The 16,934-nt window shown below is 46.3% G+C and overlaps 1 protein-coding gene across 2 annotated transcripts in view; it reads left to right on the forward strand.

Annotated features, from left to right (window-relative positions):
- The window catches only part of GPR156 (G protein-coupled receptor 156), a 64,230-nt gene extending 54,700 nt beyond the window's left edge, over positions 1-9,530 (forward strand). For both annotated transcript variants that reach the window (XM_047098532.1, XM_047098533.1), the window contains exons 8-9: positions 3,683-3,841; positions 8,196-9,530. In XM_047098532.1, the coding sequence (XP_046954488.1) occupies positions 3,683-3,841; positions 8,196-9,530 (1,494 nt within the window). The remainder of the gene's footprint in view (positions 1-3,682; positions 3,842-8,195) is intronic.
- Positions 9,531-16,934: the final 7,404 nt, after the last annotated feature.

Genomic DNA, 16,934 nt, shown 5'->3' on the forward strand with positions numbered 1-16,934 from the left:
GTAGATTCTTTTTGAAAATATAAAAGTAACTGAGGCTTGTCAGCTTTTTGTGTGCCTGTGAATTGATTTTCCCCTCTGGCCTTTGGTAGAAGAAAGATTCTCCCTGTGAGACCAGCACCGTGTATTCCCGGGAAAATAGGACAGCTGAACAAATCTGGAAAAGGTTTGTGAGGAGAGCTATATGGGGAGGGGAGGCAGCAAGGAGGTAAACTGCTGCTTGCAGCTAAACCTTCAGACTGGACTGATGGGAGGGGCTTATGGAAGGAAAGGCACAGATACCTCACGGGCGGCTAGGTGGCGCTAGAGAGCTGAGTGAAATGGCTGACGTTACTGAAGAGGCAAGTGGACCAAAGAGCACTCTACACAGGCCCTCAGGAAATGCCTAAGTGTTTATGCCAAACACTGAAGTCATCACCAGCAATGAGCTAGCCTGTACTTTTGTGACCTGAACGTGACCCATCCTTACACACATCTCCCCCCTATGGAGGCCATCCCTCTGGCTCTAAGAGGCAGGTGAGTCCTGAGATAGGACATTGTTTTTTCATCTGAATCCCTGAAGTGTTTCATCTGCTCCTGAATGAAGGTATTTAGGAATTTCTACACTGCCTTGTCATTATCTGTATACATCCCAGCGCCCCTACTAAATGGATGAACTTTGTAAAAGAAAACTTCCTTCATTTACTCATGTATCTGTCCATCCACTTATTAGCTGCAGGAAACATGTAGCTAAACACATGGGGCCCGACCTCTGAGTCTAGTAGGAGCAGATGTGAAAGGATTTATAATACACGTGTTAGGTGTTTGAGGAAGGCATGTTACATAATGCTGAGTAAGGGGTGCCTCAGTCTGGGAACTCAGTGATACCTTCTCAGAATTTGGGGGTGTTTGGGCCCAGTCTTAAAGGAGGAGTAACAGTTCACTGAGCAGACTGGGGAAGGACAGCGGGTGGCATTTTAGAGGGGGGACATCATGCCCAGGGGCAGATGTACATGAGAGAGAAAAGGGTATGTTTGGAGTACCATAACACTTCTGCACTTTGCATTTAAAAAAAAAAAGTTTTTATTCATTTTTGAGAAAGAGAGCATGAGTAGGAGAGGGGCAGAGAGAGGGGGACAGAGGATCCGAAGCAGGCTCTGTGCTGACGGTAGGGTGCCCGATGCAGGGCTCAAACTCATGAGCCATGAGATCATGTCCTGAGCTGAAGTCAGACACTCAGCCGACTGAGCCACCCAGGTGCCCCTGTACCTTGCACTTTTTGAAGCACAAACTGAAACAAGGGGAGAGTAGAAGAGGTGAGAGAGGCACATGGGGTGAGCTTCTGAAGGCCCTGGTTTGCCTATTAGAAATTGAGAGTTAATCCCAATTCCTAATGTTTTAGTTTCCTATTGCTGCTGTAACAAATTACTACAAATCTAGTAGCTTAAAGCAATATAAAGTTATTATCTTAATAACCCTGGAGGTTAGAAATCTGAAATGGGTCATATTTGACTAAAATCAAGATGTCAATAGGTGTGTGTTCCTTCTGGAAGGTCTAGGGGAGAATCTGTTTCCATGCCTTTTCCAGCTTCTAGAGGCTGCCTTCATTCTTTGACTCGTGGCTTCTTCTTCCATCTTTAGAGCCAGCAGTGTGGTGTCTTCAAATCTCTCTCTTTCTGACCTCTGCTTCTATGGTCACATCTCTTATTCAGACTCTCCTACCTTCCTCTTAGAGGGTCTCTGGTGATTACATTGGCCTTGCCCAGATAATCCAGAATAACCTTCCCTTTTCAAAAACCTTAACTCAATCACATTTACCAAATCCCTTTTGCTGTGTACAGTAACATATCCACACGTTCCATAGATTAGGAGGGGAACATCTTTGGGGAAGCATTATTCAGCCTACCATACCCACATAGCCCAGAGGCTGAGAAAACAAGAAAATGCTTGTCCTACTAGAGGAAGTGCCATGGAGAGGTCCTGAAATTGTGACCCGAGGGCCATTTGTAGCCATATTCCAGAAAGCCAGAAGGGTCAAGTCCTAACGACCAGGATCTCCACAGAAGAGAGGAGGATTTAGTCAAGGGGCACCCTGGCCCCACCCAGCCAGCTTAGTGTGAGACAGACCAGAAGCCCTGGAGGTGCCCTTACACCAATGTTGAGCAATTCTTCCAGCAGCCCTGCAGAGAGGAGGTGGTACGGGACAGAAAGGAAAAGCTATACTTAGCTATACTGCTAAGAAAACAAGGGGGGCCCGAGAAGGAACAGACATACTTGCAGCACTGCTAGGGTGAGTGCTGGGAGAATAACACTGGAGGTCGGCTCTATCCACTCAAGACCATAGAGTCACCCTGTGGTGCCAGGCTCCAATAACTCCTGAGTATCAAGGCTAGCTGACAGAACCCTGGGGAAGGGGACTTTGAGAAGGGCATATAAGGGGAGGGTCCTAGCCTGACCCAGCACATATCACACAGACCCCTGATACCATGAAGGACTCATGCTGAATCAACAGAGAATCCAAGACTTGGGTGAGAATGTATTGTAGTTGATGGCGGAATTTTAAATCCTTTCAGCTTTACCACATTTGGGTTACACTCCATAGGCAGAGCTTAATAAATGTCTGGTGAGGTAGCAAATAAATTCCAGGATCCCTGTGAGGCTACCCACAGACCCCTAAGCATCATTTCTAGAGCCAGGGTACCAAAGTGCCCAGTGTACATCACCAGGACTCTCCATTAGGAGAATTCCTTAAGGGAGAAAGAGAAGCGTTGAGCACTGTGGTCTCCCCTGGCCTTCCTGTTACTGGCATTTGCCACATGGCAACAGTATCCCAAAGGCCCTAGACAGTGCCCCTGTTTGTGAATGTTCTCTATTGCCTTCCATCCCTATTAAATTAGACCAGCCCAGGCTTCCAGATCGTTTCTCAAAACCAGTTTCTCCTGAAAAACTTTCCCTAGAACCCCCACGTTAACAGTCTCTGTCTTCATCAGCTGTGCTTGAGGACATGCGGTGTGGCACGGTGCCTTGCTTACAGCTGTGGCTAGGCTGCTAACTAGCTGGAGGGCCTTGAGAGGTCATACTCCTTCTGAGTCTTTCCTCATTTGTCAAGTAAAAAGGACAGTCAGATCTCAGACCTAATGTTCTATCATTTCTATGGATTTTTATTGACATTTGTGGTTTTCTATCTGGATGAGACTTGATTATTGACTTGGGTTAGAAGTCTTCCGGCAGGAGCAGTAAGTACACCATTATTACTCCAAAAATGAGAATAATTAAGAACAGCTACTTACCACCAAAAGCAGTTTCATTTGAAACATATAATGTTTAGACTGCTTAACCCTATTAGAGCTCCTAAATTCTGGCTTGAGAATATGGCTCTAGAAGTATATTTCAACTCTGGTTTGCCTTGACCAGTCCACTAACAGGCAGGTAGATGGGGCAAGCTGAGATTATTCAATTTTATCTACTTGTCAGCTTCTTTCTTTGGCATTTTTTTAAACCAATAATGACCTCAACATTCTCTATACTTTCTGTCATTACCGTTTATGAACTTGCCAGAGTAAAGTACATTTTGAGGAGAGAATAGTTTTTACACATATGTACATATCTGTGACACTGTAATTCCTTGATATTTTTGAAAAAGAGTGAGAGAATGTGTTTCTGGGAGTGTAACTAAATAAATAACATGTGTTCTTTTATTTAACAGCTGAAACAGTGGAAGGCATTTGAAGAGGAAAACCAAACAATCAGACGCATGGCCAAATATTTCAGCACTCCCAGCAAAAGCTTCCATATGCAGTATGGTGAGGAGCAGAATTGCCACACTAGAGGAGAGAAAAACTCCATGGACAGACTCCTCACAGAAGTAAGCTAGACCTCTGCCTGGTGGATTCTCTGTCAGGAAGAACTCCAGTCATGCAGTGGTGGGCCCCAGAGGTCTCATTGCTAACATTCTTTCTTAGCCCTCCGTTCCCCCACTTCCTAGCCACGTCCACTTCCCTCAGCCCCAGGCAAAAAAAAACCAGAAAACAAAAAACAGCATTTCCCCAGGGACCCACCCATTGCAGACACTCAGCTTACCCACTACATTCATTCACCGGCCTAGTGTGTGCCAGGCATTGTGCAAAGTGCCGATGAACTAAACAAATATAGTCCCTACCCTCATGGATCTCAGTCTATTGGAGGAAGTCAATGTTGATCAAGTAAATGTATAATTATAAATTGTGATAAGAATTATGAAGGAAGAAATAAGAGTGGTAAGACAGAATAATGGGTAGTGAGGGTAAGGGAACCTAATTAAAATGTTCAGAAAAGATGCTCTTAGCTGAGAGCTGAAGGTTAAGTACAGGTGCAGGGAAAAACATTCCAAGCAGGGGAACAGTGTTGTAAAGGCCATGAGTCGTAGTGGATCCTACCTTTTTCTGTATGACACATTCTCTCTTAGAGTAGTGCCCTCATTTCCAAGATCTTATGAGGCCCATTACTGTCCTTTCCAGGTTTGAACTAGAGATTGCAATCATTTTACCAACCCAGAAAGTCAATCAGTGTCTAAAAATGGGGTAGAGGTCTTATTTGTTTATTTATTTATTTGCTCAAGATTTTATTTTTAAGTAATCTCTACACCCAATGTGAGGCTTGAACTCACAACCCTGAGATCAAGAGTTGCAGGGACAGAGAACTTAATGGGGCCTCTAAATATCATAGTAGCACCAAGTGAGGACTGGGCAAACCCAAGCCCTTTTTCCTTCTGTTCTTGAGCCAGGCTTGGCACCTCTCCCAGTATCGGGCAGTGTAATGTGTGCTTGAAGAAAGCACCTGGAAAAGCTTGAGGCTGCACTGCCCCGGAAAGGAGACACAGACCCAGAGGAATTAGTTTTTTGCTCTAACAAAATTACATTTCATATTATTTTCAGTACAGAACATACCTGAGTAGGTGCTGTGTGGGAAACTACACTTGTTTGTAACTGGACTGACACCTGGGTCTCAGCTGTCCATGCATGAGAGGATGATGTTATGGGGACCCAAGAAACACAACCAGGGAAGGGATTAATGTCCGCCAGCACCTGCTGCCTGTGCTTCTCTGTTCCCTCCCTCCACACTCTTGGTTTGGAGCTTTTCAATCCATCAGAGTAATACCTCTCCATATTTTTACTATTTATGAGGTATTCAGGACTTTATTTCAAAGCCAGATTTCTTCCTACCTGGCAAGGGAGTAGCATTGCCTTTGATACTCTGCGAGGTCTTCAAAGAAGCATTTTTTGTCCAGCTAAACAGAAGGCTAGAAACTTGGCGAGAACATCCAGGATGGTTTTTATTCACAATCAGCTAATGTTGGAACAGCCAAGTGGCCTGACTCTTTAGCCTTATGGTAATTTGTGACGTGCTTTTTGTATTTCTGCCACACTACCCTGTTTCCCACGCAGTAACTGAATCTGCTCTTTCCAAAAAGATGTCTTGAGTCTGCGGAGGGAGGGCCCTAATAGAAAGCAGATGCAGAGGCAGTAAAAATCCTGGCCTCCTCCCCTCAGTGCCCTACACCTGGAACATCTTTCCCAGAACAGGCCTGAGAACAAGCATCCTGTCCCCAGGCCTCTTCACAAGCCCAGAGAGCTTCCAGTATCTGAATCTCCAGTTCCAGCACTGCCTGGTCGATAAACACAAGTATCCCTCCCGCCTCCATATGTGCACAGACCCCTACTCCAAGCTCCTTGGTTGCAGGTCCCTCTTACGCAGCCCCATCTGTCGCCTTGTGTCCTCCTCTTACTTTCCTACAATCTTCTCATTCTTGCCCCCCCTTGACTGTATGGCTAGAGGTCCCCCAGAGGCTGTTTGAGCAGCATGCATCACTGACTTGCCAGGCTGTGGAAAGACCAGCAGACAGAACCTTCTCGGAGGCTGAAGGACCTCCCTTCTACACACTACAGCAGAGGAAATTCACCTACTAGTTTACTTCCTTGAACCATAGAAACAAGAGTGTGACTCCATTTCTCCTTATGGCCTGCACCCTATGGAACACACCTGTGGATGTTTTGCTTCCCCAGATATGCCAAAAGCAATAATTAATAAGTTCATTTAAATGTAGCTGCCATGGTAGGTCAGATTTTGGTCTCACAGTGGCAGTGCCTCACACCATGCCTTTAATTAGTATGCAGCCGTGGAGAAGACAGAGCCCCACTTCCTTTTCTGGAACAAGGGAAATTTACTGTTTAGGCTGACGTTTCTAAATCTGTCACCAGCCAGCTTCAGATGTTTGGTTTGCTGGGAGAAAAGTATTCCTCCCAACTCAATGTTTACCCTGTTTTTCTACACTCAAAGAAATTTATGGATAAGGCACAAAAAGTCAGCATTCAGAGTTTACTTGCTGGGGTAGCTGTCATCAGCTGGTGGCTTCCCCCTACCTGTGGGGGAGTAGAGACCTCCTGAAGGTAGTATGATAATGTGTCTGGTGGGCTTCAGGGGGAGGGGATGGTGAGGAGGAAGAGGGTTGGGGTCCCTTCTGTGCAGCCAGCTTAGTCACACCTGTGAGATCCTCAGAGAGATTTCTGGCACCACCCAGATATCATGAAGAGCCTGAATGAATGTCGCCTTGTTACTCATCTACTCCGCTCCTGGTGAGTCCTTGAGTCATCTACTTGCCCAGCTACACCCCTGCCTTACCACTCTGCAGGTGAGCACAGGGAGGATGGGAAGGCAGGCACTCAGCTGCGAATCCTTTCTGCTTATTCACCAGTTACTCACTGATCCTGGACTCTCTCCGGATGATAAAAGAAGTAGACTAACCCAGGATGAAACTGGAGTACCAATATTCGGAAAATCACCCTCCTGCTTATAAGTAGGGAACAGGAGGTCTGCTCGGAGTTGCTGCCAGAGGGCTGTTGCTGGACTCGTTTACTTAAGTTGCTTCTCCCTTTAAAGGGTCACTTCTGGGCAACTCTCCCATATCAACTTGAGGAAAAAAACCACCAGTTCAGTCCATAGGCAACTTGTTTCAGGGAGCCTAAAGAAAGTAAGTATTCTTCTATTTGTAGGGCGTAGTATATGGACGTCCAGATGCTCACCCTCAGCTTTTAAAGAAGATAGCAATAAAGAGGCAGTATTTGGGTATTTGGACAAACACTTCCTAGAATTCAGTGTTTGTGTTATTACCCCCCAAACCCTTGACCATCATCTGCCCCATCAGCTCTCTTTTGTGCTCTGCTACCTTTGAACATCAGAAATTTCATCAGGTGGACATAGGTCTGAGCTAGACGATCACCTGCTGTACCACCAGAGGATGCTCGGGGCACACCCTCCACCACCCCTCCCTCCCACTTCACGGCCCCTGATCTTGCCGCTAGAACGGGCACGCCTCTGCAGCTCTCAACTGCCAGCTCTCCTGGGAATAGCCTGTTGACCAACTAACAGCCATGCAGCAGGTAGGCAGCTCAGCAGTGGAACTGCCCCAGTCTGATTCATCTTCTGGGCTCCATTCTAGATCTACTAAATCAAGCTGTCAGGGATCTGGTCCCAACTATTCTCTTTAAACAACACATAACAAAATAAAAAGCTTCTTTAATAATTCTGGTGCCTGCACTTCTTTAGCAGATACAGACAGCTGATGGTGCCACATGGTAGCTTTGGCTCCCACCCCCAAGGTCCAGCCAAAAGAGTTGATAACACCATCCTGAGATTCTTGTAGCACACCCCCCTCCAACTCTAGTCTTCTCTCTTTGGTTCTCCACTCTTCTCTCTGTTCTTCCAGTTTTCTAGTCTGTTTAGCAAGAGGCAAAATACTTATTTCCTCATTCATTCATCCCCTGGAGATACGCCTGAAATTTGTCTGTGTTATATGAAAGTGTGACAAACCTAGAGTTGGGCCATCTCAAACATTATTCAGACTGGTGTTTTGCAGGTTGACCTGACCCCCTGAGCTCTGAGGAAAGGGGAGAGGGTGCTGCAGCAGCCAACAAAAAGCTAATGCTATGCCTCCTCCGACCTCTTCCCACAGACGATGCCACATTTATTGAGCACCATTTGTCAGTTATTGTGCTAAGCACTTCACTCACATCAACTCATTTCACCTCATGGAGCTACCTCCTCAGAGCCTAAGATCACAAGCCAATACACAGAGGAACTGGGATTTAAAGCAAGGTTCTGATACCACTCTTTTGCCGCCGTGGAAAACAGTGTAAAAACCCTCAGAGGCATCCTTTATTGATGGTTTTGCTTTTATTTTACAGAAAAATGCTATGATTGAAAGCCTGCAGGAACAAGTAAACAACGCCAAAGAGAAGCTAGTGAGGCTGATGTCGGCTGAGTGTACCTTCGACCCCCCAGAGTGGGCCGTCCCTCCCACCTCTTCCCACAGCAAGAACAGCCGGACTGCAGCCTCTGCCCACAGCCTGGTAGCTCAAGGGCCTTTGGAATGCCTCTCTGACTCTCAGAATGATACCAGCATAGTTGCCCAGGACTCCCAGAGCACCTCAGTGCCCTCTTCAAGTGTACAAAGCCTGGAGGGGGCTGTGAAAGACACCAGCTCCTCCTCAGGGCAGAAGGAAAAAATTTCTAACTTCAAAGACTTTTCTGGTCATTTAAATTTGGGCTGCAGCCAGAAGCCACAGCCTGAGCAAAGCCGAGGTGCAGAAAGAAGAGACCAAGTACCCATGAACCCCCACCAGAGTGTCATACCAGGTGGAGAAGGCCCTGTTCCCCAGAGACAAGGGCAGCTGGAGAACTCAGAGGAGCCCCAAAAGCGGCTGTCAAGGGTCAATTCAGTGATCAGGGAGAAGCTTCAGGAAGTCCTGCAAGATCTGGGCCTGGGCCCTGAGGCTCCTCTCCCCTCTTCCCCATCTTATACACAGCAGCCCTGGAAGAACCCCCAGAAGATTCCCCTCTCCAAGGAGCTGGGCTTCAGCCCGTACATGGTGAGGAGAAGGCGGGCAGCACTGCGGGCTCGCTCACACTTTCCAGGCTCTATACCCTCATATGTGGGGCATCGGGCAAATAGGACTGTATCTGGGGCACGTGGTGGGCTAAATGTGCAGAATAGGGACAGTCTCTGCCTGGATCCCCAGACTGCTGGTTCCCGGGCACCAAAACCCTCTTCCAGGAAGCCTTCACTATTCCCAGATCCACAAGGCAAGCCGGGCACCCTGGAGGGCAGCAAACAAAGCCAGACAGAGCCCCAGGGTACCAGAGGGAGCCAGGCAGCCTTTGCTCACCAGCCGTCTGGCTCTGACCAAGCACAGTGTCCTGCCGCCCCACACCTATCCAGAGCTTCACCAGACGTGCCTGAGCAGCGGCAGCTGCTGTCCCTGGGATTCCCAGACCGTCCATCCATGTCTTCTCCGTGCAACTACCTTGACACTGAGTCCAGCAGTTCAGATGAGTTCTTCTGCCACTGCCACCGGCCCTACTGTGAAATCTGCTTCCAGAGCTCCTCTGCTTCCAGTGACAGTGGCTCATCAGACAGTGACCCTGACCCTGCTGGGGGGCTGGCTTCCTGGGAAAAGCTGTGGGCCCACTCAAAGCCTATCGTGAACTTCAAAGAGGACTTGAAACCCACACTGGTGTGAAAAGCAGCAGAGTGGGTGTGGATATAGAGGTTGGTCCAGGACAAGCCATACCAACGCCTGTAGGAGGAAGGCCAGTTCTGGCCTTTAGGGAACAGACCAGTGCCCTGAACTGATCAAGCTTTTACCATGTTTCAGCTATGCTCACTTGAGTACTGTGTTACCTTGAGCACTTCTTGATCTATAAAATGAGGGGGATTGCCTATCTTGTTACTACCTCACAGCATTCCTATAAAAGACTCCAGTGACCATAAAAGATAACTTCTCGATAAAAGGTGCTAAGTGAGAACAGAGGGTTTTCTGTCCTGGTCAGCCTGTATTCTACAAAACTCTTAATATATACTAGGTGGGTCACTATATGGACTATACAGATGGAAACATGGAAGGAAAATTTCTGCAGAACCAGAGTTGTAGACAGCGACCAATCAAACTGGCCTTCTGATGGACAGGCCTGCTAAGAAGATAGGTCTCTTACGTTCTTGGGTGCCCCACTCTTGGCAGGGGATGGTTTTACTTCTGCTGAAGCTTCTGAACACCACCACCCTAATTTCCAGCTTCTGGCCAGCCTTGGCTCAGAGCCACCTTTACACCACTATTTGGTGTACATGTGTTTCCACCATTATGGCATCTCACCATCATCCCTGAGACTGTCAGGTCTCCATGTGCCCATAGGCTACCCAGATCTCACTCCTGACCTCGGATAACACCAGAGGCCCAGACTGTCTCCTGGTCCCTGTGGCCCTTCCCTTTGACTCTACCAGGGGTACAGTTTTGTACTGGGGGTGTAGGATCACACAATGGTGGTTTCTGATGGGGTAGGAGAGGTCCTATTTGTCAAGAGGTATTTTGGGGGCCATTGGAATTACATGACCACCAACAGCTACATAAACCTGGAAATAGAAGATGGGAAAATACAAAGGAAGAAATGGGGGAGAGGCAGGAAAGAAAATAGGCTTTGAATATTTAACTTGAGTCTGGCATGGTCCTCGGCAATATAAAATTTCAGTAATTCCTTATGATATCCCTGTGCAGTAGGTGCTCTCGTTCCCATTTTACAGATGGGGAATTTGCAGCTTAGAGAACTGAGGTCACTTCCCCAGACATCACACTGCTAGAGAGTGGCTCGTGCGTGACTTGCCTTCAGTTCATGGGACTCCAGGTTGGTAGATTTCCCTGAGGACACATCTCTTCACTCATTCTCCTGAGAGAGTCTGGCAGCGCTTGGCAGGCCAGACGATAAAGCAAGGGTAGTGTAGGGAAGCTGAGAGATGCTCACCCTGCAGTTCCAGATCACAAAACTGGGTTCCTGGCCTCAGGTAGCAGCCCTCCACTTCTCACTGCCCCAGGGGCCCACCCACACCTCCCAAGGGAGCCAGGGAGTTGGTGAAGAGTGAGTGCCAGGAACTTAACCACCACCAGTGCCACAGGGAAAGCACTGGTGGGTCCACTTTGCTTTAAGCGATTGTTGTTTACAGGCCGTCCCCTGCCCCCACCCACTGTGTGTCCGTCTTTGTGTATACACATTTGTGTGCAGGAGTTTGGGCCTCATTAGAAAAGCTTGGAGCGGGGGCACTTGGTTCCAAATCTCTCCCAGAAGATTTATCCTGAACGCTCAGGGCTGCCGACACCTCGGGAATCTCCGGACACTGGACTGGGAAGCCCTCCTGGTAGCACAGATTCCTCTATCGTTTACTTTTAAATACAAATGTCATAACTTATTCTGTGTGTGGGTTTGTAGCTTCCACCTGTGCTGTTTGTATGCTGTCCAAACAACCCCTTAATAAATAAGAAATGTCTCCCCAAACAAGTCTCTAGAAATTATAGTCCCGTGCTGCAGAGGAGAGGAACAGAGAAGCCTCTGTGAACCACCAAGGGAGTGGACACGAAGCAGCCACCAGAGTTGCCACTGGCTCAGCCCAGGTTCCAAGTAGATCTTCTGCCAAACTCACATTTGTAACAGATTCTTCTGTGGTCTCCCTGTGCAGCTTTCTATCCCAGAAACACCTGCCCCAGTGGAGAGAGGAAACTCTGGAGACCCTTGACTCTTCCCCCCCATGGTGGTGGGTCCTGTGGTTGGGCTTTAGCTTCTTTCATTCTAGTATGTCACCTCTAGAAGTCTATCACTCACTTATGTGGACTATGCATGCTCTAAACCTGGCAATCCCTCTAGCCTTCTCACTCTCTCTGCGACTATACCGTCAGTCCCATCACTTGGCACTTCCACACCTCCATCCCTCTTCTATCTAGAATTTCTTTCTCCACTTTGTGCACCTTGTGAATTATTCATCTTTCAAGACTCAGGTAGAGTCTTGAACACCCCCAAATGGAATGGACTGATCCCCTAGTTAAAGGATATTTTGGGGTCCATATTTTGAACTCCACTATATAGAAACTTCTATTATCCGTTTTACCTAGAATGATTTTGTAACCTTTAATAGACTTGGTTGAAGAGATGGAGAATCTACCCTGAATTTTCCTTTTTTGTCATTTGGTTTAAAAACTATGTGCCAGGGGCGCCTGGGTGGCGCAGTCGGTTAAGCGTCCGACTTCAGCCAGGTCACGATCTCACGGTCCGTGAGTTCGAGCCCCGCGTCAGGCTCTGGGCTGATGGCTCAGAGCCTGGAGCCTGTTTCCGATTCTGTGTCTCCCTCTCTCTCTGCCCCTCCCCCGTTCATGCTCTGTCTCTCTCTGTCCCAAAAATAAATAAACGTTGAAAAAAAAAAAAAACTTAAAAAAAAAAAAAAAAAACTATGTGCCAAATATCATGACAGCCCCCAGATACTGTCTCCAAATCTATTGTTTACTCTGTGTACCCACCCCCACTCTTCACCAGCTCCTTTCCTAAATCTTTTACCCCAAACCAGATAATCCAGTGACAAAATTCTTAAAAGGATGAGTGTGTCATGACTTTTGGATGCTCTTGACTGCTAGGCTCTTGAGGAAAGGGCAGTAACTTGTGCAAAGGAATCCTGGAGAAGGAAATGTTGCTTCTGCTACTATGCTCTGGATTATGTATATCTATTGGTTTTGAGGTCTGGCATGGAGCCAGACCTGATTCTGACCCAGGCATATGTTGTTCTGCTGATTGAAATCTTGGGGTTGGAGGTGTCCATCCTGATTCCAAAGTCTATTCCTGTCTCTTGGCCTGTGACAAACTCTTTCCTTAAAGGATCAACTTGGCCTTCCTGGAGCTCATAGCAGAGAAAAAAGCATCAGAATGTAGGAGGCTTGTTTTTAAAGAACCATATCATTTCTAAAATGGTAAAGAGAAAAGTCAATGTAAGTTCCACAAAATCTCTTCTGTGTCTGTATTTATTTTATTATGTTTAAATGTGTCTCCTCCACAGATTGTAAGTTCCTGAAAGCACTGAGTGTGTCTTCTGCATCTTTGTGTCCTCCAGAGTAGCCATCCGAGAGCTTTGCATAAAGTATAAGCACAATAAATGTTTGATGGATGGATTTCTGGACAGATAAGCAGATGAAACAAAGGAAGGCAAGGAAACAAAGGAAGGCAAAGAACCAGTTCTGCAAAGCAGCAGAAAGGGAGGCAGAGCCATCTGGTTTCACTGCCTTCCAATGAATTGAAAGCAAGAAGCAAAATCACTAAAAGACCCAGAAATAACTGAACTCTGAAAATGACAGTACTTTAAGTCTCTTAGGGAGAAGGGGGATAGAATGATAGTTAATGAAAGAGAAGCAAGAAAGTTATTGTGATTAAGGTCTTCTCTTTAAAGATGCTTTCTTTACAGGCGTGTAACTGGGTAACAACCAGCATTAAGTAGGAGGACAGTCTGTTCATCTTTCTCACCATCAGCTTCCTTAGTCCCCTTTCTCAGAGCCCCAAACAAAGCACTTTCTCTGTACCCTCTGGCTGCTACACTTTTCCCAGTAACACCATCTGGCTTTGTCAAGGGAGTAGGGTCCTAGTGCAGAGAGGGCATTTTGGGGCCAAAGGCAGGAGGCAGGTTGCCCAGACTCTGCTCTTCCTCACCTCTGGTACCTACTCTGATGTTTTTCTCCCTGAAATGCTCTTCATGTTAGCAATGCCAGCCACAATGAATTGGAACCAGGGAGCATCTTGGGATATTCATTTCACTATCGAGGTCACAAGGAGGCAGGAAATTCTGGTGTAACGAGACAAAATAACCTGTTATGAGTTTGACAAGATCTGGGTCAGTGTTTCCCAACCCATTCTTTGACTTACCTTTGGATGTCTAAAAATACTAACAAGACAGGTAGGCTCAGAGAAAAAGTGCTTGGGATAGGCCCTGGAAAAAGGTCTGCAGATAACTAAGAGAAAAGCAAAACGATAGGAAAAAAAGAAGGGAAGAAGGACAAGAAGTTAAAAGAAGAGGGAGAGACCAGGGAGATGTGGTGAAGGAGGGAGAAAGACAAAGAACAAATGGCACCCTGCTTAGCTTTGTCAGTGGACAGATTGTGGCACTTGCCTCGCTTGTAATTCAGTGTGCTGGCTTCAGTTCTGAGTTAGAGAAAGTGAGGCTCACTTCTGTGAAGAAAGGTAGGGATACCCTTGCAGATCCCTTTCTTTTGGATGTATGTGACCATTGGTTCACTTCTCCACTTTCCCCCCTAGACTGTGAACCTCTCGAGCCTACAACTTGTTTATAATTATCTTGGTGTCCCCAGCACCTAGCACTGTGCCTGGTGACCTAGCACTGTGCCTGGTGCATGGTTGATGCTCAGCAGATCTTTGTCAAAAGAAAGGAAGCAAGAAAAGAAGAGCAGCTTAACAGGAACTGCCTCGAGGAGGACCCCAGTGAGGCTGCTCACAAGATCTGAGGTCACCTGGGAAGTGAGGCTTAGGTATCTCATCATGGATGACAGTGTTGTCACCTAAGTTTAAAGTCCTTATTATGATACCCAAAACCTTTGTGAAAAGAAGGCATTTTAGATGGGCTCTCTTCACTAATTTTTGTAGAATAGTTTTTCCCCACTGCAATGCCAGGGCTTAAAGTCATCCATGTGCCTGTGTGACTTTCTCGGCAAGTTGCATAACCTCTTTGTGGCTCAGTTCCCCTAACTGTAAACTGGGAAAATAACACCTACCTCACACAGTTGTTACGAGGGTTCAATGAATTAATACTTGTAAAGCAGCTGAACTATTCCTGGCACATAGTAAAACATTATATAAGCATGTGTCTTATAAGGCTGTTTGGGAAACACAGACTTACATTTAGAAATCCTATTTTCTTGCTTTATACCAAAATCCCCCTTCTTTGTGTTCCTGAGGGAAGGGTCTTCTACATAGATCTGGCAAAGTAAGGATGACATTTTGGCTCAGCACCCTTATTGGGCAACTAAAGTTTCTGCTTGAAACCCTTCTAGGTCAGGCTCACTTTGGGGAGCAGAGCCACCCGCAGGACTCAAATATTAGGGCAGGCTTAGAAGGAAAGCTGTAGTTGGAAAGTCAGGAAATCTGATTTCATTCAGGAGTCAAAAGACACAGCTAATTTCCTTTATAGAAATATTATGTACCTTGTAATAGAAAAAAACATATAGTATACCTACTGTGTGTCACTTAATACTTGCCTCATTGAAGACTTATAACCACCCTGCAAAGTAGTTGTTGTTTCCGTTTTACAGATCAGGAAACTGCAACTAGGAGAGGCCAGGTAACTTGCCCAAGGTAACACAACTGGTTAGAGGCAGAGCCAGAGTTTGAAGGGAAATCTGACTTGATTCCAAAGTTGTTTTTGGACTCCCTGACACTAATTCCAGAGCATGTGCTACAGGCGTGCTACCAGAAGACAGAAGGAATTTCAACCCAGCAGGGCAGGGACCCAGGCTGAGGTTTTCTTAGGACACTAAGGTTTCCTTAAGGAAAAGCAAGCTGGTCTAGTTCTGTAAGCCTATTGCAAAACCTCCATTGCTGAGTCACTGAACAGTGTCCTAGAGGCTGGAAGGGTACTTTCTAAAGCTACCTGGTTACTCCCGCCCCCTTAAGGAAGTTCAATGCCAAATACACTGCATACTGAAAACCAGTAACTCCCTTGTTTCAAAAAGCTATGGCATTGAGGGCACTTGTTAGGATGAGCACTGGGTGTTGTATATAAGCGATGAATCACAGGAATCTACCCCCAAAACCTAGATTACACTGTACACACTGTGTGTTAGCCAATTTGACAATAAATCATAACAAAAAAAAAAAAAGCTACGGCCAGTCCTCCCAGCTGGAAGTTCTTTCTCAAGCACTATGCTGTTTAAATGGCACAAAAAGATGATGCTGGACAAGGGTTCCAGAAGACCCTATGATGACTAGAAACAGTGCAGACGACACATCTTATGCTGAGTCTCAGCAGGGCTTATGGAATCTCTTCAACTCAAGTCCACTTTGCTGAAAAACTGATTGCTCCCACTTCCTCAAGGTGAAATCTCACCTTGGTTTGGGGTTCAAGGCCCTTTCTTATGGAGCTCTGCCTTCTCTCATTCTCAGCTTGCCTGAAACTCTCTTCCTTGCTTCTGCCAAATGGGTTTCTGTCTGTTACCAGAGCATGCCCGCACCTACCTCAGGTTCTAACTGTTGTTCACACCAACCCATCTCTCCCTCATTGTAACTGCCCCTGCCTGAAGTGAACTCACTTTCTTCTGGCCAGTTCCAACTGGCCTCAGAATTCATTTGGTGATAAATTAGATACTCCCATAATGCTCGCCGACAACAATTCTATTGTTTGGAGCTGTTATATAAACCCTTTATTGTTAATTTTTCGTTCCTTTCTTATTCCTCCAACTAGATTATCAGAGACTGGAAGGCAATAGCAACATCTAATTTATCATTTCATATCCACAATATCTTTCACAGTGCCTGATGCCTCATAGATCTCAAACATTTTTAGGTTTTTAAAGGCCGACCAGCTCTCTTTCTGCTCCTACCTTTCTATTTGCTCAAGATACTCTTGAGCAAATAAAAAGAAATTTGGCAGTACTTTTCCTTCAGACTATACCTGAAGTTTAGCATTTCAGAGGATCTCTGCTGTCTCATTAGTGAAAGTCCACTATATGCCATGCATTATGCTAGGGCCTTACAGATGATGCTGGATGAAGTTAAACCGACAGGACCCAAGTTATGAAATCCCTAAAACTCTGGACCCCTTTTCCCTAACATCCGCAAAACAAACAAACATAAGAACCAGCAACAACAAAAACCACTTCTCTAGATAGTTCCAATGAACACCTTCAGGAAGTATAAGGGTCCTAAAAAGAGGGAGTCCAGGTTATTTCTGCTGCTATTGCTACTGCTCCCACTGTAAAATACAGCACAGAATCGGAAACAGGATACAGATCTGTCAACATATTCTATTGTCACAAGCAGGCACTTTTACACCTAGGAAAAGAAGGCCACAGCAGTGGAATGCCGCCCGATGTCTTACTTCCAGCAGTTATCCCTAT

Source organism: Lynx rufus, unplaced genomic scaffold, assembly GCF_022079265.1.
Source record: "Lynx rufus isolate CCGP_SWC_20201006 ecotype Redwood Valley unplaced genomic scaffold, mLynRuf1.p SCAF_5, whole genome shotgun sequence".
Taxonomy (NCBI): Eukaryota; Metazoa; Chordata; class Mammalia; order Carnivora; family Felidae; genus Lynx; species Lynx rufus.